At 31.0% G+C, this 23,293-nt stretch overlaps 1 protein-coding gene across 10 annotated transcripts in view; it reads right to left on the bottom strand.

Moving 5' to 3' along the window:
* dnc (phosphodiesterase dunce) overlaps window positions 1-23,293 on the bottom strand; it is a 264,431-nt gene that overhangs the window by 15,208 nt on the left and 225,930 nt on the right. For all 10 annotated transcript variants that reach the window (XM_089700921.1, XM_089700922.1, XM_089700927.1 and 7 more), the window contains 3 exons: window positions 12,948-13,049; window positions 10,862-10,926; window positions 3,514-3,626 (listed from right to left, as the gene is read on the bottom strand). In XM_089700921.1, the coding sequence (XP_089557047.1) occupies window positions 3,514-3,626; window positions 10,862-10,926; window positions 12,948-13,049 (280 nt within the window). The remainder of the gene's footprint in view (window positions 1-3,513; window positions 3,627-10,861; window positions 10,927-12,947; window positions 13,050-23,293) is intronic.

Raw genomic sequence — 23,293 nt, forward strand, 5'->3', positions numbered from 1 at the left:
TTTTAAATTATTATTGTTTCTAAGATATCTTAAAATAAATACAATGCATGAAATCAATAAAAAATTAAAATTCTAAAAACAATGAAAAATTTTAACATCACAAGATCTCACGCGTGGGAACTTCCAAGAAACGAACACAATCTGTACTATGTGCCTTGAAAACTTTCTCAGAAATTTACTTTATCACTCATACGGCGAACACTTTATTATAATAGCACGAATTAATAGGAAATTGGGAAGTATTTCTTTTTTGAATGCCATAAAACCAAAAATATAATTTCAAGTATTTCTTTGTTCCGATGGTAAAAATAAGATCTGGGGAGAAATGAGGAATTTATTGCCAAGTATTTATTTGTGCTTGTTAAGGCGGGCGTCGTCGTTTGTGTATTGAAGGCATCGTAGAAGGGCTCGTGCGTACGTGACCTGGACGACGCACACTGCAGACTAGCTACCATATAATCTGAGCACACGACAGCTGCATTGCACAGTGCACACATTCCTTTTTATCTTGTATCATCTATGTATTACCAATCCTTTTTAATATAGCCTTGATAGTCGGTGTTAACTAGATAATTATAACTTATTTATATGCCTGCTATTTTATATTCTGATTCTATGAACTAATAACTTTAGTAAATTGAATCAATATCAAATAAGTTTTTCTACATGAATGAACATCGTAGTAATTATTCCAAAATAAAACTGTGATCTGGCGCCCTACATCCTTGTAGGCTGAAATTCAATTTTTTCTTATTTAGTTCCAAGTGATGAAACACGATTCTGATGAACGACGTCTTAAGAGTTAAATAATGATTACAAAATGTCAACTATTGAGGTCATAGAATCATCAGCTAACTAAAATAGAGACGCAAGGACACTCCTAAAATAAATGAGTGAAATATAGATTAGGGCCAGATTATTTTCGTTCTATCTTTCAAGTGGTTACATCACTGAGCCACAATATAATAATTATCATTCCTATTTTAATTACTTTATTTATCAAATGTAGTTGGAGCAAAAAGTTTATGATAGGCGATTGCATATCACATATTTTCATCATTTGTTTTTTGTATGCGTATATCCTCACATTTTTTAGCTTGAAAATAAAGAGTTTCAAATGAAATAGATACAACTAGCAAGAGACGAAACATAACATAACAACAAATCTCTTTACGTGCTCGCTTCCTTCGTACATAAAGTTTCTGAAAGCTTCAGTCGATTTTCTTTGCAAACGTGTTTGCTAACGATGCGATGCTTTCAACTACTACAACTTTATTTTACTTCAAACATATTTTAATAACGGAAAATTCACTATGTGTGTTATATGCAATTTATGCTTCGTGTAACTAATTCTCAGAATTTTATCATTGCACAGGGTTTAGGTGAAACCCACAAATGCGGTTGCTATCATGCTCTTTACAAACATACTATACAATATACAATCCAGAATGTATAGCTAATACCTTTAAAATTACGAAACCAAAGCTTATAAAACATAATATGAAAGCTCGAAATATTTATTTTAACTTCTTCTCAAAGTTGACTAAAAATTAATTTATATTATATCAAATTTAATGCAGTACCTGAAATACCATGAAAATGATTAGATCAAATTTTCCCTCTCATCTCTTATTTAAACCTTGACATTTACAAAATCCAATTTTAATCTCGCTTACTTTCCCGACATTAAAAATCATAAATCCAATTATGATACGTATTATAATTATTAATTACTGAAGTTGATTGCTTTCATAAATTACAGCCTAATTTATCCAATGTTTGTTTGATTATTAAGCTATAAAATAAACAGTTTAAAATAATTTGATATTGTAATATTTTATATACGTTCTTTATGTTGATAATATAAGGTATTATATACACAGCACGCCTGCGTTGGATACGTTTTGTAAATGTTATCTCATTTGAGAGAATTCAATGAATTGTAACGTTATTATATCACGTGTGAAGTATGTAATGTTGATACATTACATACTTCATAGAATTTTAGAATTCCGTAGTGTAAAATTATGTTTTATTTATAATAATGATGATAATTATTATTTTCCAGAGTATCGTTTTCTCGGTACTAGAGGTATCTAAAAGACATAATTGTATTAAATGAGTGAATTTGAAATATGCATGGTCTTTCAAAAATCTGTCGGACTTTATTTCTAGTTAAGAAATTTTCCGTTTGGACGTGGGGACAATCTCTAAGTAAATAGGGTTAATGTAACTCATGGCGCATTCGCTACCAGTTAGGTACATGTAATCCGTTTCTTAAACAAAGATATTTTCCTATGAGTCTATTGTTTTATGAATAATGGATTTCATAACAAAGAGTCCTTGAATAATGTATAGAAGTGCGTATTTTATTACATTTTGATTATTGTTATTGTGCCATTTTGAGAGACTGCTAGGAATTATCTCTATCTATTATCTCTATCTATTTTTATTATTTTTGAGTGTTTTGCTTCTAAAATATTTAACCATAGATAAAGAAAACATAACTACATAGAAATAAACATAACAGTGATTCGCGGAATTTCAATGATTGAAAAAAATATAAACAGATCTCTGAAAGTGAAATGTTTATATAGGTACATATAAAAGAATTTGGCAATGAGTGAAACACATAAAAGTGAGGAGAGTTTCTCCGAATTGTTTTACTGCTTAAACATCGAAATGTTTACGATATAATATATTACGATTTTATTAGATAAAAGACAATGCGTTCGTCTAGCGTTTTATGTTACTCCACATACCAGTGTGTGATATAAACTCAAATATTAACTGCATTTTAACTCTTCGGTACTACGAATAATATTAAACATTTGAAATTGTACACTGGTGATTCTGTTTGATTTTAGCAGATTTCTAGATAAGACTTCTATTAATAATTGATGATTCAAGACGATTAAGAAAAAAAACAAACAACCATATAATGTGAAACGTTTGTCTATTCTGGATTAAAAGGGTCTGGTCGTAGAACTATTCATTTGTATCAGAAGGGATTTACTTAATAATACTTGCACAATAAAACCGGGGATAATACTTTCACGAATGTAACAGTCATGAATCACGACGTACCTACTTTATATCTCGCATGACATAAAATCGTTGTTTTCCTCGTGTAGATTAATGCATCTAGAAAAGATTGATCACGTTCTTCTGAACAAAAGAAGTGGTTTCTAGGTAAACCGCCTTTTTTACATTTACTGTATGTGTTTTCGAAAACAGAAACCAAAATCAATACTTATTCTTTATATTATATAGCTGAAGAGTTTGTTTTTTTGTTTGAATGTGCTGATATCAGTAATTTCGTAATTTCTTAATTGAAAAAAATATTTCAGTGTTAGATAGACCACTTATCGAGGAATTCTAGAGACTATCTATTTAGTTAAGACCAATAGGAGCGCAGTAATGTGGGTAAAATCGCCAGGTACAGCTAGTATCTATATAAATCCCGTGGGTACTTACGGTACTTACGTTATTGCTCTTGAACCATAAACGTACCTTAAGTGATGCCATATCCGATACAGAGCGATGTGTCTGGATAGTCTCCAGCTGGTCTAGACACCAGTCCAGCTCTTCAACGGTCTCCAAAGCGAGCTTCATGTAGGCTTCATCTATAAACAAAACTGGGAGTTAGGTAGTTAAGGTAACATTTGTTTTTATTGTTGAATTATAAAACTTCCTTTTATCGAATAATATAGCTGATATTATGGAAAATTTCAGTAGACACATTTATGATATTATTGTAAGTTATTTCGGATGATATTTGGTTTCATGTTTAAAAAATAAGGAAAAATCTGTAGGGTTCATTTTATTACGCTGTAATATAGTTGTTTACCAAATAAAATTCAAATAAAATGGTGCGTAGAAAAGCTATAGGTTTTTTTATCCTTGAAAGAATTATACTACTATTAACTAGCGTGAATAAATGAATGTAATCATGTGATTAATTATTATTTATTATCTAAGTCTCAATTGTTACCTCAAGAGTTTTGCTTGACTCAATAAAAAAGAAAACAATGTTAATGTGGCTATTATTTGCATTATAATAAGAAAACAACATAAAGATTAACAGAGCTTCTCGCAATATCATAAATATTTGTGATTACTTAATGATTTGTATAATAATATTTTATACTTCGTATTGTCGTAATTTTTTTTACTAATATGCAAATATTATTACAAATATAATATATTATTACGTTTTATCGATTATGATCGAGTGAGGTTTAGAAAGCATCAGCAAGCTGTTCGTGCAACTTAATGTTTAACTCTATCCAAGTATCCATTTAAATAACTGGATTTTTATCAATATTATAAAGAATTGTTTACCAAATATTATTTCTACCTATCTAAACACATGACATTTTCTTAAGTAACATTCTAAAAACTAAAGTGGAGCAGTAAGAGGATTTCCATGAATTTGCGATTATTGTAACCCTGCACGGAGGCGCGGCGTGATCTTCATATACGTCATTTATCTGCCACGATAACTCGTGAGTCTTAACCTTATAGTAAGCGGATAAATCAATATTGATTGTGTACTCCCCCGTTGGTAAGTACGGATGGATTATACGTAACCTCTCGTGACGTATTATGATGCATTGCGATAACACTATTGGCAAAAAATACGACTCTATATAGGCCTTCTACACAATAGATAGCGTTGGCCCAACAAATTATCGTCGATGTTTACCGCCACTACGGCAATTATGAATAAACATCTACAAAGACGGCCGGTCACAGACATTTAGGTTCTCTATGTCTATACTATCGTGATTGCCTCTACTCGGCCAACGCTGCCCATTGTGATTATGGCAAATAACAGTTTATTATTATATTTTAATTCATAGAATGGTAGCCTATACAATAACTCGTATTTTTAAATCTCGTACTTCATCCCAGTGAAAACAATGCCAGCAAATCCTGAAAAATATTTTGTACCGAAACAGCTCGTACCCTTTTATCGGCTTTTTTTATCTGTTCGTATGTTACATTATTTAAAGCCTACGTTCCTACTAGGCAACCTTACTAGCATTAATAGTTTAAAGCAGTGCAGTTTAACTCGTATTCCGCTGGTACCTAATTGTTTGTTCCAAGTCAACATATCTATTTATAGTTAATGTAACTTGCATTAGGAGGTCTTGTTTCTTCTGATAAAAAAAAATATCCGTACTTTATTTAAATTGGTTTAAATAATCAATAATAATTCAGTCGTAGAGATAGGAAACATCCTTTCAACTTTGATAAATTACACAATGCATAAACCTGAAAAACTCAAAAACCTGACGCTTATTACAAACAATTTCACAAAAATATTAAGTACTTTAGATAAAATCCTCTTCCACGTAATATAAAGGTTACAAATTCACCTTTGGCTTCTGTCAATCGTAAATGGTTATCGTATGCACGTAAGATGCACGTATAGAAATATGGGTATACTCATCCCGACCACGTGTTTTACATATTTACGTAAACTTATTTTAAGAAAAATATAATTTGTAAACACGTATTAAATTTCAAGTATGATACAAACGTGATTATGTAAGTATCGACTGAAATTGTTATCAATAAGTTGAACAATAGAACCCAAATTAATCTGTCGCTCGATTCAACGATTAGGGGTAAGTGAATGACCGCGTTATACCTACATTGAAAACAAGTCATTTGTCAAAACCCTTTAAACTGAGTCTGAAAGCGTTATACAATTACTATGCGAGCTGAAAGGCATTATCATGTTATTGATTATACTCATATATTATCAAAAGGTACTCTGAAATCAGAAAAAGTACATGAAACTTCACTTTTCGAGTATAAAATTTTCAATAGTAAAAATTGTCCAACTTACACCATTCAAGTAAATCAAGTAGCTATGTTGTGAGTTGATCTTAATTCATTTAGAATACATTTTGCTTGCAAAATATGACTTAAAAGACCTTTATTTGCAGAAAAATGTGGCAGACATAGATAAAGAATTTTCACTCAAACGTAGGCACAATAGAGTCACATTATCGTAAACTTTTTCTTTCTTAATTTATAAAATATTGAAAACACTGTAATTATTATTCACGGAAACATGTTTACTATGTAAAATAAAGGACCGTGTAACATTCTATTGGATTGTCAACTGAAGGTAACGATAGCACAAAATGTATGTGAATGATATCTTTAATTGGACGTGACAATTGTTTCGTCACGATTGGAAAAATGTTCCCAAACTAAGTTATTCTTTCTTGTTAGACGATCAAATAATAGCCATGTTCCTAAATGTATTTAGCTCTTAAAAATAGCAGCTTGTGAACACAAATAAAATGTTACATTATCAGAAATGAATCTAACGCAATCATTTTGTTTATTGGGTTTGGTCGTTTGGTTTATAAGGATAATAATAAATCAATTAGGAATAAGGAAGATATTTTGTATCTATTTTTTACAGCATTAGACTGGCATTCAGCCGAGGTCTCGCCGGTCGACTGATACTAAGCGGAGATGCGGTCTGCGGTGACACATGTTTGTCTAGTCATAATCGAATTAATATTGTAAATATTATAAGTGGACGCCAAATATAATACTCAGACTGTTTCGTGTACAATATTAAAAGCAACGATAGTAATTATTCACCGTTATCTAATATTTTTATAAGACATGGAGTTATTGTGCGATCCGCACTGTTTTTGCTTGTCTATGAATGATTATTTCATTTTCAGTCCTTTCAGATTGGAATCTTAATTACTTTTCTTTTTTATAATCTACAAAGTTCAGTAGTCTGTTTATGAATTACCTACCTTCCTATGCGTAGGTATACTACAAGTATAATCACAGAAAAAAAGAGAAAATAAATACTTTTAACTAGTAAAGTATGAACGAATAGTTTTATTACATTGCTAAATTGTAGATAAAGCACTGTATAAAATCATTGTAAGTCTAAAATCTAGACCCTAGACTCTAGAGAGCCTAGATGTCACAACTAGCGGCATCTAGCGAGTAAGCCGTAAACTACTTGGAAACTCTGTTTAGGCTATTCTGATGTTTCTATGTTTTTCTTTGAAAATTCTTAATTTACATTATACCTAAATCAGATTATTAATAAACTGATTGGTAGCTATTTAATTATAGACAAATAAAAACGGGTGTATACGTTGGAAAATAATTAATTATGTTGTATAAGTCTATTCTGAATGAGTCTGTTAATGAAGAATTTCCCAATATAAAATAACACTGTCAGTGCGTATTAATAAACTAAGTTGATATCTAACTATAACTACCTATACATAAAAGATTTCCAGGTGATTAAGGTTACGAGAAAGATTTATAGGCCATTGCCTTTTTGGTTTTATTAAACATAGAGCAAAATTAAAACCTAAAAATAATTCTTGATATTATCGCCTATGATTTACGAGTTTTTAAAATATCAATTACGTATAGCGTATAGATAGATAGATCGCCGCGGCGGCCGGCCGGCTTGTGATGACGTTTCAAAACGATATCTATATTTTCATATCGCTCTATATATCTTTGAATTAGTTGTTATCTGTACAAGAATATATTCGTAATATTCTATTCATATACAAAATTATAATCTATATGATACCGCTGTTTTTCATACAAGTGTAAATCGATGCTTATCATACAAGCTTATTGAATATAAATATTTAATTGCTATTAAATATTTATATAATTAATAGCAATTAAATATTTATATTCAGTAGTACATTCATTAAGTGTACAACAAGAATGTAATAGTACATTCAAATAACTTATTTACCTACTAAGATATCAAATCACGAAGATAGTAAAAACAAATACTTACATTAATTTTTTATTTTATTTAAATTAAGAGTTGGATTCGCATGCTATCTCTCAAGTCGTTGTACTGTGTACAAGCGATCTTTTTTAATATTAAAGTAATGTATTTATGTATTTAATTTAATATACCACATCAAGTTAAAAATATTAACAAGTATATAATAAATGGATTAATACAATACATAAAGCGGCATATTATTGTATCGTGATAGAGTGATACCTAAAAACAGATTTCGAGAAAAATAAATCAGGGTCGACGATACGTTGAAGACACGATAAGTTGAAGAGCTCATTAAATATATTATAGATTCTGGATTTCGAGTCATATGAATTTTACCCGTGGTCTTTTCGTGAAGTTAGATTATTTTATAGTCAGGTAATCATGAAAAAAGCAAGCTGGTTTTATATCGATGACGAATTGTTTATATCTTTTCGTTTGTGGAGATTGCGAAAATTGTGATAGGGAGACGATAATTGTAGGATACAAAATTATCTTCTTCTGATATTTTACATACTATTTTGCAATTCTTGAAGAATAACCATTACATAGTTGAATGATAATATATAGTTTTTCTGCATGATTTGCAAATTGATTTAATTTGTTATAGTAATAGTTACCTATACAATTTTATCGTAAACCACTTATGAAATACGAATCATTAACTAGATATTAGTAGATAATAAGTACAATAACTTAACTCTTTCGGTTCTGCAAAGTATTCTTTAATAAATTGCTCAGGAGATAACTCATATTTGATTTAATAATGATATACAAAGAGACATTCGTTTAATAATTGACTATATAGGATGCATGGATTGCAGCAATGAGAATAGAAGAGAATCGAAAAAGCTTCTGACGATCATATAATTATGAAAAAATTGCGGAGACGTCCACGTCTTACTAAATAATGAATAGTTGCGTCTGTGTTCATTTGTTACTTGATTATATCCTGGATGGGTCTTGTATGAAAGTAATATGAATTTCTGCGAATCTGAGAGCTATCAAGTAGCATCGAATCTTATATAAATAAATCATTCTTAAAACACCAAGTGGTATTTGATATATCGGCAGAATTATATGATCTTTTGATAAAACTATAAAAAAATATCTCTACGCGCAAGCATTATGACGTTATAGCACAGGAAACTAATAAGAGATAGGTACTACGTCGAAACAATGTCATATCACAATAAAAATGAATTATATATATAAGTGGTCTGATAAATTAGTTTCCAAAATCACTGAACAGGTACGTATTATAATCAATAGATCTTACCAATTTAAAGATCGTTATCTGTATAGATAAAAATGAATCCCTATTTTCCTTAATCGCAGCATCACGCGTAACCAGCTGGACCGTTCGCTTTTCTTTTGTTTTGTTATTAGGTACTTATAGTCAATAGAAGAATATTATTTTAATTAAGGAATTGGCGCCCGAAATTTAAAAAAGTAACAATATAATAGGTATAGATAAGAATTAACTTACGAATGGAAATTTTCTGTTGGTAATTACGACGCAGACACCAATAAAAATGTTTCTGTGAGATTGTAATTAGATTGTATTAATTATTAAATTGTATTAAACGTCTATTGGAAAAAAATATGAATTACTCATATATTTAAATGTGAGAACGAAAACCGTTGAAACAAAGTTTATTTTACTCGTACATGTGAAATATTTTCCCGAAGTTACCCATAATTCATTTATCTTTCGTCAAGGTTTATCGGAAGGCATCCCGATAAATATTTTAACATAATATAACGGCCACAATCGAAAATCGTATATCCCCGTGCCCAAAACGATGAATTGGCTTTACTGTTCGCCGCACCCACACCCCACGCTGACATGTAACAGTAGAATCCAATTTAAAGGGCTTATGGACACTTTCCTTATCTTATTTATTTTCCTGATTCGTGCGACCATGATAAATCTGCCACCTCCGATCTGTGGTCAGGTGATCGGGTCATTTATTTTAAAAGATTGAATTCTAGAAAACATTATTAAATTTAGTTAGCAAATTTGAAACCGCGTTGATTATATAATACAAAGCTCCACTAGCTGTAAAATTGTATATATTTCATGAATATTTAAACCCCTCTCTCATTTACATACCTTAAATTAATTAAAACTTTCTCCGATGTCTTATTAGTTTCAAGACGGTGATTTCAGTCTTAGTAAGTTCGATTGCGGATCTTAGTGACTGATTATAATTGTAATGACAAAACGAAAAGCTATGGGGAGTGATAACCTTTACTTTCTAATTTGTAAAGTTAATAAAGCTCAATAGTTAACACAAAGTAAAGGGCTGGTTTTAACGCGATTCTGATTAGCCAAATCGAGTTAACAAATATTTATGTTGTTCTGAGTTCTATTTATAACACATCGGGGTGTAGACGTAATTATTTGTAAAATTGGTTGTCTGAAAGATTTAGTTGTCAGCGACAAGGCCGTAAGCCGTTTTCTGTTTCTTGTTTTATTTATACACCTATGCAGAAAATCAAAGTATAGGCAAAATATACTCTAGCAAGTTAAAATGTTGTTCAAGTTCATATATATATATTATTTTAAACTGTACGAAATGAAATACTTAAAAACGTTTGCTAGCAGTTTTCTAAATTGTTAAAGGTTAAGTAACATTAAAAAAAAATTGTAATATAATATTATGCGTGTTACATGTGCAGTATCAGTGATAATATGATATTATTTTACAAAATATAGAGCTACATTAATCGAGATGGCATTCATGTCTCCAGAAGCGTTAAATTCGAATTTTCTGTTCAATACGATTTGTTTCATCTAGAGATTCCTTTTAATGTATGTAATATGTTTTAACGTATGTAATTTTTGACGATATTGCAAAGATTATCATGAAAATATTTAATATCAAATATCACCCTCAAACTGATAATAATATAAGTGTAATCCTCGACTTTAATCATGGATATTATATCTATCAGATTGTGATTGAATGAATATTATCTAGAAAGTTATATTTTTAGTCTTCTTAAATATTACAAATTATTGCTTTGATTGGTAATTACCTCCTGGATTAAAATTTTTCTGCTGTGGAGTCGGAGCGGTGGTTGCACCTGATGATCTTCGGGATCTGAAATATCAAACATGTATCATTAGTAATTCAGTTGATTTTTAATTGATTAAATCATTTGATTGTGTCTTGTTTAGATTAGATAAACATAAGTAGTTTATTTTTCTATTGTATGGAGAGATGATTTTTTAATACTTAATGTCGACAATAATACATAAATTGCACATAATTAATTATTTAGCTGTATAGAGATTAAAATCTATCGGTAACCATAGTAAATTATATTATGGTACCTGCGACTACGAAATATGAAAGCTATTTTAATATTATATTGAAGTTCACGTAATATTGAGTCTATAAAAGGTGCCTTCCCATAAAATATTTTCTTTGGAATATTTCTCCTCTTTCATATTTTCTTTTCATACATTTATTAAGTGTCTTTGAAGCTGAGATTCCGTATTTATACTTAAATTAAGGAGTAGAAATGTTAAAAGAAAACAAATATAATAAACTGGTTGGAGACGACTCTACCACAGTAAATATATATTTTGACCAATTACTTATTTAAAAACTAAGTTATTGAATTTTTAGTTTCTTGTACGCCGTTATTCACTATCATCAGAGAAACCATACCAAAGCCTATATAAATTGGAGCATTATCATTGATTTTTAAATTCTTGCGGTGTATACATATAAATATATTATAAAAATGTAATACTAAAATGAACTTGAATAGATATATAACTTTGAAACTAGTCTAAGTTATTTATATGAGAGTCAAAGGAAATTGAAATGTGAACATTTCCTAGAAGTGTTCACGTGTTTCCTTATCTTTCCTGAGAAAGTAATCAAATAAATAGTATTCACAGGAAGGACTTGCTTCTTCCCTTTAATAATTTATTACCAGAGGAACCATCAATGAACATAAGTTTATATATCCTGGAAATATTAACAGCTTACGTTTAAATGTAAATGTTACCTACACGTTCGCCTATAAATTTTGGCAAGGAGTAACCTTTATCACAATTAAATCGTAGGTCGCAACAACGTAGGTACCTACTGATTTAATTTTATATAAATAGATAAAAAACATTTAACATAAAGAGATATTAATGTCAATGTTATTTTCAAACTTGTAAAAGAATTTGGAATCACGCAAAAATAATAATTCGTATTCCCACTGATTTAAAGACCGACCTCATTCGTGAAATAAAATTTAAAGAAAATGCTAGAGCTGAGTAATAATTTAATTTTACATATTATACAATTATAAAAATGTAGTATTTTTGAGAGTGTATTTAAAATAAAGCCTTCTAAAAAGGGATTATTATCCCTGAAATGTACGTGAATGGAGATCGTATTTATATGCTTATCGGTCTATCTTGTTTGAAGAGCACCGTAAAAAGAGAGACCACTTTGGCTGATTTGATGAAAAACCTATCAAAGCGAAAAGGTTGTAAACAGCCGTGTATTGATTGAGAATAAATATGGGTAAAACAGACTAATGTATATACTAGCTATTGAGAGAAAGAGAACATTCAACAATAGGCTGAGTAAAATAGAACTCCTATTATATATTTTCTGAAAGAGGATATCTAGTACATACTAGATATCCTCTTTCTCTTCTTAACTTATACCTATGTATAGGTACTTTACACAAACAGATGCATTGTAATCTGTAAATTATTTCCTTTTTCGTTGAAGTATTATCAGGATAACTGTTAATTCCCAAATTTAGTACTTAATTTAGATATTTTTATAAGTCGCAATTACGTTATTGTTTGTCACCTGAACTGTCTGTGATTTGTTATTCCAAAGAGAAGCTTGATCTTTAGTACCTACTAGCTGTGATACAGAAAGCTTTACATTATATAACGGAAGGGAAAACAACGTTTCTAAAAAGATGAAATTCGAGATGTAAGGACGAATCACATGTAAATGAATTGGTTCAGACGTTGTCACGACATAACGTAAGCTCAAGACGTGAAAAATCGTTATGGAATTTCCCTTATGCTTTCCTTGGGAAATTGTACACTAAAACCATAGATAATATAATCCTATATAGTAATAATAATACTTACTTAGCAGCTGGTACGTTGGTGAGACATAAGAAGTTGTTTCGCACACTGCGCAGGCTGGCCAGGACTTGCGCGAAGGGAGTCACGATCAGGTCTTCTCCATGACTGTGAACAAAATGAATCAGCTTTTAGAAATAGATTATGCAGTTCATGTATGTATTTATAGAAATAGTGAAATCAAAAATTAATATGTTTATCACATGCGCTCAAAAGAAAAAAGTGAAACGTAGTAAGTAATCGAAAAATATCAGTTTTATTTATAGAGAGTACAGTTATTTATATTTGGATAATCTTTCAAATGTAAAAGAATGTAAAAGAATGATTTCAAGTAAAATAGCATTTTCTTTTCAGAAATGTTTGTAAAATTCTCATACGAGCAGTTAAATACATGGGTTTAATACACTTTCAAGAACAATGCATTTATTAAGAGTACGTGACTTATAGCTTTGGTACTTTGTAAATAAATTTTTAGTTAAAAGCACAAGGGAAAAATATTTAAATACTGCATTGAAAAGAGAATATAAAATATATTATACTATTATGTATTTTATGTTATTACAATACTAGCTGTTGCCCGCGACTTCGTCCGCGATTCGGTCGTTTTTCGTCATTCGTCGTTTAAAAAAAATACGTGACACTTTATTTTTGAATGTTCTTAATTGTCTCTTATAAAATTTAACTACATTAAAATTGAATACTCTGATAAGAAAATCTTAAAATCATCGAAAATCATAGACATCGAATATCTGAGGAAAACATGAATGAATGTGATTTAAATTCTACATTTCTTAGTAATTAAAATAATAATCTAAATTAAATGTAGATTAACAGTTTGAGCGCACCATTATAGAATATGTACCTAAGTAATAAATTACGTTAGTTTACATAGTAACTTTACTAAAAACACGATGACTTTCTTTCGCGCTCGGTACCACAAACTAAACATGTTTGTGGTACGTGGCCCGCGTCACTTTACCCCCCACGAGTTCCCCTCCGTTGCTATGCGAAAATACATTCGTCGCCCTACTGTAGGAAAAATTGTAATACTGCGGCCTGGGCGTTATAACACGCTCAGGGAATTCCTGAGTGCTGATAGACTTCCGTCTATCGGCATTTATACCAATTTTATATTAATATCACCATCTTGAGGAAAAGCTTCTAATGTCGATTTAAAACGCATATATACGGATTAACCTGATGAATTAACATGTTCTAAAATTGTGAAATGAGTTCAGTTTTAAATTCGAGAAATATTGATTTCTTGTATTCGATTATTCGTCGTAGTCGAATACAAAATATATTTAAAGAAACTTAGGTTGGCCTTCAGGCAAAAGGGATCCTATCAAATGATAAACTTGACCTTGTATCTTAAAAGTAAGAATGAAAGGAGCATCTAATAATTGTTGAGCACCAAAGGATCATTTAAAACGCAATACTATAAGAGCTAATATTGTCTAAGAACTGTTTAGATTGCACATGTTCCTCTAAAACTTAAAAGTAGTGATTTCAAAGGTTCCGGCGTAGGTATCTTCAAACGAAAGCCGACTCCTTACTCCACTTTAAAGCATTACAAAAAGAACATACTACGTTAATATCGCCTATACAGAAGATGATCTGTAATCAATTGTGAGGTTATAAGCAAACCCACTTTTATATTATTTTGTCGGACCACACCACCGAATTTGTAGATTGATCTTCTATGTTTACCTCTAAGTCATTAAGACTATGTCGAAATCTGTCTGCAATAAGACGGGCCTCTCGCTATTCGTCCGTTTAAAGAGACCAATAGTTTCAATTCTTAATCTTTCATTAAACAAACTTATTAATCGTTCTTGTCTCAAATAATGGTAATATTCGCGTCCCTACTCTAGTCATTGCTTATGCTCATGTTCATCTTCGAGAGATCGAATAATATTATGGTGCACCCTATTATTTGTCAAACGGTCTTCATATTGAGTAAAAGTTTCAGAATTCTCGAGATAAAATATGACGATCGTGATCAGCTGTGAGACGTAATTCCCTCTCAGTGAGGGTTTCGGTCTCACGGGATAGTACAATATGCCATTTGCGATCAGCTGTGAGACGTTATATATACCCTCAGTGAAGGTTTCGGTCTCACAGGATAGTACATGCCGTTCGCGGTCAGCTGTGAGCCGCAATTCTCGTTGTGAAGCGGTTTCAGGTTCGGCATAACACATGTTGTTTTCGGTCAATAGTAAGCCTCTTATCTCTAACGATCCTTGAGAACTCTTATTTCTCATTTTCTTAACTTTGCTCGAATTTCGATATATAAAGATTTTTTAGGTGGCACTGATGCGGGTGAATAAAAATTAAAACGGACTAAGAGTGTTATAATCTCAATCATCATCATCAATACATATAATAAAATTGTGGAAAAGTGATGTCTGTACAATTAAAATATGTAGAAAAAAATTAGCAGGTGTTATTATTATCGAGAAATCGAGAGAAACCATTTTTTTCTCTTAAAAGCTCCCCCCCTCCCACTTCCCGAACTCCGATTGACCGTAATTTATTTTTCCTTACATTTTTATCATATCCTTTTCTAATGGGTTTCATCCTACTGCGATTTTTTTTTGTTTCAAAAATTATCTACCCTGGTGTATAGGTAAATTTTCAACATAAAATGTCCTTTAAATTATGTCGTATTATATTTTTAACCCCCGACGCAAAAAGACTGGTGTTATGTGTTTGACCGCTATGTATTTCTGTGTGTGTGTGTGTGTCTGTCTATGGCACCGTAGCTGGCTAACAAGTAAACCGAATTAGATGCGGTTTTTTTTGTTAGGCAGAATATTTTCCGACGCTGGTTCTTAGATAAAGTGTATCAAAATTGGTTCATCCACTTATTATACCTACATAGGGGTAAAAGTGGGAATGAAAAAAATGAAAGTTATAATTTATTTTTAAAGATCGTCGGGAAGTTTATGAAATTATTTATTCCTTTTTCTATACACTTTTCTTCGTCTAAACGGTTTAGTAACGTGCTCTCTCTCTCTTCAGCCTTTAGTTACGTGCGTGAGACAGGAAAGATCTAATTTGGATTTGTTTCTGGATTTGATAAAAACTGAGTATCGATTAAGCTGATCAGTGGCTACTGGCTACACCATAGATTATTAAAAACATCCGTTTAAGAAAGGAAGGAAATAGAATTTGCTCCTCTCCCCCCCCCCCTGGTTCCTAAAAAATAATATGACATAATTTAAAAGAAATTTTACGTAGAATTAGTTAGGCATTTCTTTTTTGATTTTCGATATTATATACTAATCATAATTTTTAATTACAATATGTAGTAACTATTTGGTATAGGTTAGGCATTTCATTTCTTGATTTTCTTTAATAATTTGGTACGTAAGTTTTTTAGCTCAGTTTAGTAAGAAATTTTAATAACAATTCTTTTAATTATTTATGGTAGTACAACAGTACAGTATGGTTGTACGTATTTACTCAATAATTGTATGTTAAATAGTAATTCAGCATGGGCGTAGCCACGGTGGGGCTGGGTGGGGCGCTTACCCTGGCTTTGATCTGGTAGGTACTAATTGTGAAGGGGAGTGGGCGTGGGCGTGGGATTGGGACTGAACGTGGCATATGGCGTGGGAGTGCGAGTGGGCGCGGGAGTGGGAGCATGAAAATAAAAATGATTTTTTATTGTTGCCCCACCCTGAGCCCATGGTCATAGGTCCCATAGTCACTATTCCACGCGAACGAAGTCGCGGGGACAGCTAGTAGACAAATATAATCAGAAAGCTAAGCTCAACCATAAAAGATAGACATTTATGATGTCGGGAGATATTTTTTATATAATATGGAGAACATTTCTTTCATACTTGATTTCTGTGTAGCTTTAACCATTAAGATACACGCATTAAGAACGCACACGCGACGAAAGCTTAAAAATGAAGTTGCTGCTCTGCTCACGAATATGAAAAATAATTGTACCAAGTTTCGTTTAAATCCGTCGAGTAGTTTTTGTTTCTATAACGGTTATACAGACAGACAGACGGACAAACATTTTTGACGTCGATGTCGATCTCTAATCACCTCGTGATAGTTATTTAGGAAATATATTTCATGTGCAGAATTGACCTCTACAGATTTAATATAAGTAGGTATACATATATTTAGATTCCAATTTCCATGTAACGTTAAATTCGACTATATAATAACTAACAGACAACGCAGGTTACTCTCGTTTCCGTAAGTTATCCTACATATTCGGTCCTAATAACATGACTTTTTGTGAACGAAACGACAGCGCGGTTTAATTCGATGGCAACACCATCAGAAAAAAGGAAATATTTTTAACTTTGAAAAAATATTATGATTTACACTACCTATTAATACTATTTTAACATTAACACAAAATATAAGACTATGAGTGTGTAAAAATAAATCCAGCTAGTTTCACATCACACTTATGTTTATAATTAGGTATACGACATGAAAATATATTAATTACCAAGCAATAATCATACAGATAAATACTGAACAAAAGTATTAACAGTCAAAGTATATTTTTACTAACAACATGTAAATGATGAAGGAATAATAATTATCAACGAACTAACCTTTTTGTATTAGAGTCCCGCCTCGTGATCGAATTATTAAAACACGAAGATTTTTAAAAATGTAACCAATGAACACAATCAATATTAGATTAACTGTAATGGTGTCTAGTTTGACTTAAAATAATATACATCTACCCTCACTTTTAAAAATGTAGTATATTCACACGAATTATATAAGCGCACCTTATAGGGAAGGGAAGATTTATTATGGGTTAAAGAGTTAAATAAATAAATAACATAATTATATTTAAATTATTAATTTTTAACATTGTGTTCAGTAGTGTTAACATGTAAATTGATTTGATTTTTACGAAATCTCATAGATGGCGCTGAATCAAATTTGTCTTTATAGTACTAAGATTCATTAAACAGTTTCTCTGCCCAAATTACGTAAATGACGTAGTTTTTATAGTGTAAAGCTAGATAATAGCATGGCTTACTCAAAAACAACATTTAAACATGAGTCTTTAGATTGTACGCTGTCGTAGTTCACGGAATACGTAAGAAAAGTAAAGGTTCACAGCTCCTCCCCCGGAGGTGATAGCATGATAATATGTTTAAAAAAACCTCACACGACCTGTTAGTAATATTCATGCAAAATTTGAAGTCAATCTATGCAGTACTTTTCGAGATTAGCTCGGACAAACATACAGACAAACAGACAAACAGACAAACAGACAAACAGACAAACAGACAAAAATTCTAAAAACTATATTTTTGGCTTCTATATCGATTATAGATCATGGATTATGTATTCTTTTAAAAAAATATTCAATGTACAGTTTTGACTTTCCTACGATTTTATTATATGTAAAATAGATTTAAATATGGTCGTTTTTTTTATCGGTGAGAACCAAACAGCTAACCCTACCAGATAAAGTTTGATTGATAAACGAAGATAAAAAAGTAAGTGTAAGTTATAATTATATTCTAATACGCAATAGAATCTAAACTATTCACTTGAATGAAAGCTATAAATTGATAAATTTTTAGCATTTAATAGACTATATTCTAGTATAAATATTTATGAACAGTTATAACAGTAAAACAGGTTATTAAATATAATCTTCGACATTAAATCTCATATTTTGGGATTATATGGAATCATCAATAAGTACTCTATGCTATTTTTTAATCGTTATATAAAGTATAAAACCCCCTTGAAGGATGGATTAATAAAAAAAAAACAATTGTGAGGCATTTACCAGCTCTACTCAGCTAAAGGAAAGAGCAACTTGGAAAAAGCTAAAATTGATAACAAAACAGGCATTTCAAATCGTCTAGATTTTATTTCATTACCGCAGCAGTATAAGAGCAGAGCATTATTAGACCTTTTATCGCCGTCAACTTGTGGTAAATTGTAATAACCCATAAAAAACGGGGTAATGGAGCGTATATTAACGTCTATACTAAACAATTTCATCGTTCTCTTGAGATCTCGTTGTTTTGAAACAAATACTTAATTATTTTTGGCAAATACAACCTGAATATACAGTTTGAATTTACTGTATGGTATAATTAACTTTTGTAAACCATAAGGTCTTCACCAATTATTTTGAAAACAAATACTTAGGTAGCTATGTTCAATTTAATGTAATTGACTTTCAGAAAGTAAAATATTTACTGTTTATTTCATTGCGTCTTTTGCTTTTTAATTTAATCATTCAGCTGAAATTTCAGTAGCTCCAGTACGTAGTCATTTTTTTCATGTATAGTAGATATATGCTACTGATACAATGTAACAACTTTAATATTATTAAGCGAAAATGTGAATACATTTCATATCGTGTAATGGGCAAATTATTCAATAGATATTCATGAGAGTAAATTGTGTTCATAGAGACTTGTCCAGCGTTATTATGTTGATTACTTTTGTGAACCAAAGTTGTCTCCTAAACGTGTTTACTAGTTTTAATGACTCTAGGTTTATTTTCTTAATAACCCTTTTATGATTTACGTCATTTTTTTGCAATACATAAATTATAAAGTTCGTGCTTTAGTAGCGTAGGTATTCTTTTGTTATGTATGGTCGTTAAATAAAGACAATGCATATTATAGCGGAGAAGAAATCTCCACAGTTTATTTCAATATTAAGGGCAGGCTTCAGTCACTCAATAACGCATAAGATAAGATTAATAACGCACTCTTTACATGCGTACCAAAGCTTTTTGAATACCAATATTTTAGGTTTTCATGTGGCTATTCAGGAATTAAGATTGACTTATTTATTGTAAACATTAAATATAGCACTTAATTATACTCGGGTCGTAAGCGTTATTTATACGACTAAATATTAAGAAGACATAATCATAAACATAAACGCTATTGAGAAGGTATTTAGGCATCGTAAATTATGAATATTAATCGTAAAATCACGTTGGTATGCAGTATATAGGATTGTCATTTATCACGTGCGATCACGAGGGTTTGTTGAGGCAGCTCAGAATTGGCTAATGTTACTGGAGCCTTGCCCAATATTAAATAGGGAAACTAATAATCACGTGTTTACAAAATTGTGTCAAATTTTAAAAATAATTTTCGTCACTTTTGGTTTGTTACTTGTTTCCTACATAATTCAACAAATCGCTTAAACATCCACGTCTTTATAAAGTTAATTATAATTATATATTTTATTCTTAATTTGCATCGCATACCTTCTCCATAGTAAGAAAATACAATAAAACAATCGTAGGTATTTATGTAAAAAAAAATATAGATAAGAAATCTATGACACAAAAAAAATATTCACATAGATATTTGCTCTAGTGGAGAGACTATGTAGAGCAACGCATAGTGATAAATTCAGTATAGTTATTATTCATGGCACTCAATATAATGTTGTAAATATAGGATATAATACATGTACAGTCAGAAGCATAAATATATTACCATTTGCAGATTAGCAAAAATATCTGTCATAAGAACGGGTTCAATAATATCTGTCTGCCCGTATACAGCAAAAATATCTGACATTAGTAGGCAGCATAATAAAGTGGCATCATAATTATGTGACGAAAATGTACAGCAAATAATTGTGATAACCTCTCGAAGCATAAATATGTGACGTCACCAAGGAGGCAATAATATCTGACACAATTTTATATTTCTGTATTGTAAATATAATTGATTCCTCACAAAAAGCATAAATATGTGACACTAGCTTTCCGCCCGCGGCTTCGCCTGCGTTTTCACAGAAATACCGCATAGTTCCCGTGCCCGTGGGAATTTTTGGATAAAACCTATCCTATGTGTTAACCCAAGTTACCCTTTATATGTCTGCTAAATTTCATTGTAATCGGTTCAGTAGTATTTGCGTGAAAGAGTAACAAACACACACATACACATCCTCACAAACTTTCGCATTTATAATACTAGATTAGTAGGATAGGAAGTAGGATTATAGTAGGACTAGTAGGATAAGATAGGATAGGATTTTAAAAAGACCAAACGTTATTTATTGAATTAGTGTTTTGTATTTTGCTGGGGTAAGAATATGAACAAAAGACACATATATTTTGCAAATATTTTTCTTTTTTATGAAATTACGATACTATGGTAACTTGCCATAATTTTCGATACTCAATAAAATAATAGCAATATTATAGGCTAATTATAGGTAAATGAAAATGAATAACAGAGCAATCGTGTCAAACGCCGCTAACGTCAAATATAACAAAACAATTTCTAAATAATACACGAAGGTTACACTGAACCTTCTACCCAAGTGGGTATTCATATAAGTATATGAATACCTACTTTAATTTTGTCATGATATGATATCCTTCTAATATTATAAATGCGAAAGTTCGTGAGTACCTATCATATAAGGATGTTTGTTACTCTTTCACACAAATAAAAGACAAAACAATGGAATTTGGCACACACGTAGAAGGTAACTTGGATTAACGCTTATGAGAGCTTTTATCCTGGAAATCCCACAAGAACGGAAACTATGCGGGTTTTTCTTTGAAAACGCGGGCGAAGCCGCGGGTGTTAAGCTAGTAGGATATAATATCTAGACATACAATATGTAGTATACAACGACGGCACATATTAATTAATATTGTAATAATGTTTTAAAACAACGTACTTAGTTAAAATAAAATTTATTTATTTTGTATTAATTCAATATTAAATTGAAAATAAAATTGTGTCAGATATTATTGCTTCCTAGTTGATGTCACATATTTATGCTTTTTGTGTGGAATCAACGCAAAATACAGAAATATAAAATTGTGTCAGATATTATTGCCACCTAGTCGGTGTCACATATTTATGCTTTGTGTGAGGAATCGATGCAAAATACAGAAATATGAAATTGTGTCAGATATTATTGCTTCCTAGTTGATGTCACATATTTATGCTTTTTGTGAGGAATCGATGCAAATTACAGAAATATGAAATTGTGTCAGATATTATTGCTTCCTAGTTGATGTCACATATTTATGCTTTTTGTGAGGAATCGATGCAAAATACAGAAATATGAAAGTGTGTCAGATATTATTGCCACCTAGTTTATGTCACATATTTATGCCGTGCGAGTTTGTCACAATTATTTGCTGTACATTTTCGTCACATAATTTTGATGCCACTTTATTATGCTGCCTACTAATGTCAGATATTTTTGCTGTATACGGGCAGACAGATATTATTGAATTAGTTCTAGTGACAGATATTTTTGCACATCGCCCCCTAGGCATATATTATTGCTCGTGACTGTACATGTACAACAATAACAAACAAAAGTACGTAATACAGTAAAGAGTACTCATGCTAGTAGATCTGAATAAGGCCAATAATAAATAATAACTCTACGCTACATTGGCTTAGCTTCTCCATAACAATTGGTAGTTGACATTAATTTATTACGACGGAGTTTATTTCATTCCATCTATTATATTAACTACAAACCGTCGTCAAGAAAAACATTGAATGGTCTTTAACATGTTTGGTTTAGGAACGTTAAAGAACATCTCGAAAGACTGTTCCATTTCTAGAATTTCTTATTGTTTCCGTCCATCAGGATGGTTTACTACAATCAAATGTAAAGGATTTTTTTTATAGAAGGTTTATTATATTTTTACAAATCAAGGTTATAACAACTTAGAGAATACGAAGACAAATTATTCGATAATCGACCATGTTGCTGCAAACAGATATTATAGTTTAAGATTCAGTTATAAAAGAACATAAATAAACATCATGAAAGTGAATTTATTTCCAATTTGAATTAACTTCGATTTATGCCTCTAATTATAGGGACATACCAGGACGAGGGCCGGAGCCAAATCACGTACTGGCGTTAAATTGAATAAAATCTCATCTCGCCATTACGATTGAGCTTATTGAGTTGCCTGAAATTTGTCGTATAAACAGTTTTATTACGCCGTGCCATTTGAAGGTCTCCCAAAGCAGGTTTATTTACGATGTAAGCGTCTTCAAACTTACTCAGTAACGAATCACCATAATCGTATGCTCAGCTCGACTTTATAATATCGGGTTTAGAGAAACAAGATGTATTTTTAACTGCAAGTCAAAGAGAAAATAACATAGGTACACAATATTTTGCTCGAGTAAGCATGCAGTAAAGTCATTTGGTTGATAGCATTTCTATTTTATACGGTAAACTGCGAAAGTCAGAAATAACAAGCTACTGGAACTTTTATATTAAAAGCATTTGTGATAAACCTACATGAGGTTTTATTGCAATTTATAATAGCTATCCCTATTAATATGTTTGAGACAAAGTAGGTTTCGAGG

The sequence above is a fragment of the Colias philodice genome, chromosome 11 (genome assembly GCF_061535455.1).
Source record: "Colias philodice isolate Cphi_HAF_F1 chromosome 11, ilColPhil1 Martin Lab GWU primary, whole genome shotgun sequence".
Classification (NCBI taxonomy): Eukaryota; Metazoa; Arthropoda; class Insecta; order Lepidoptera; family Pieridae; genus Colias; species Colias philodice.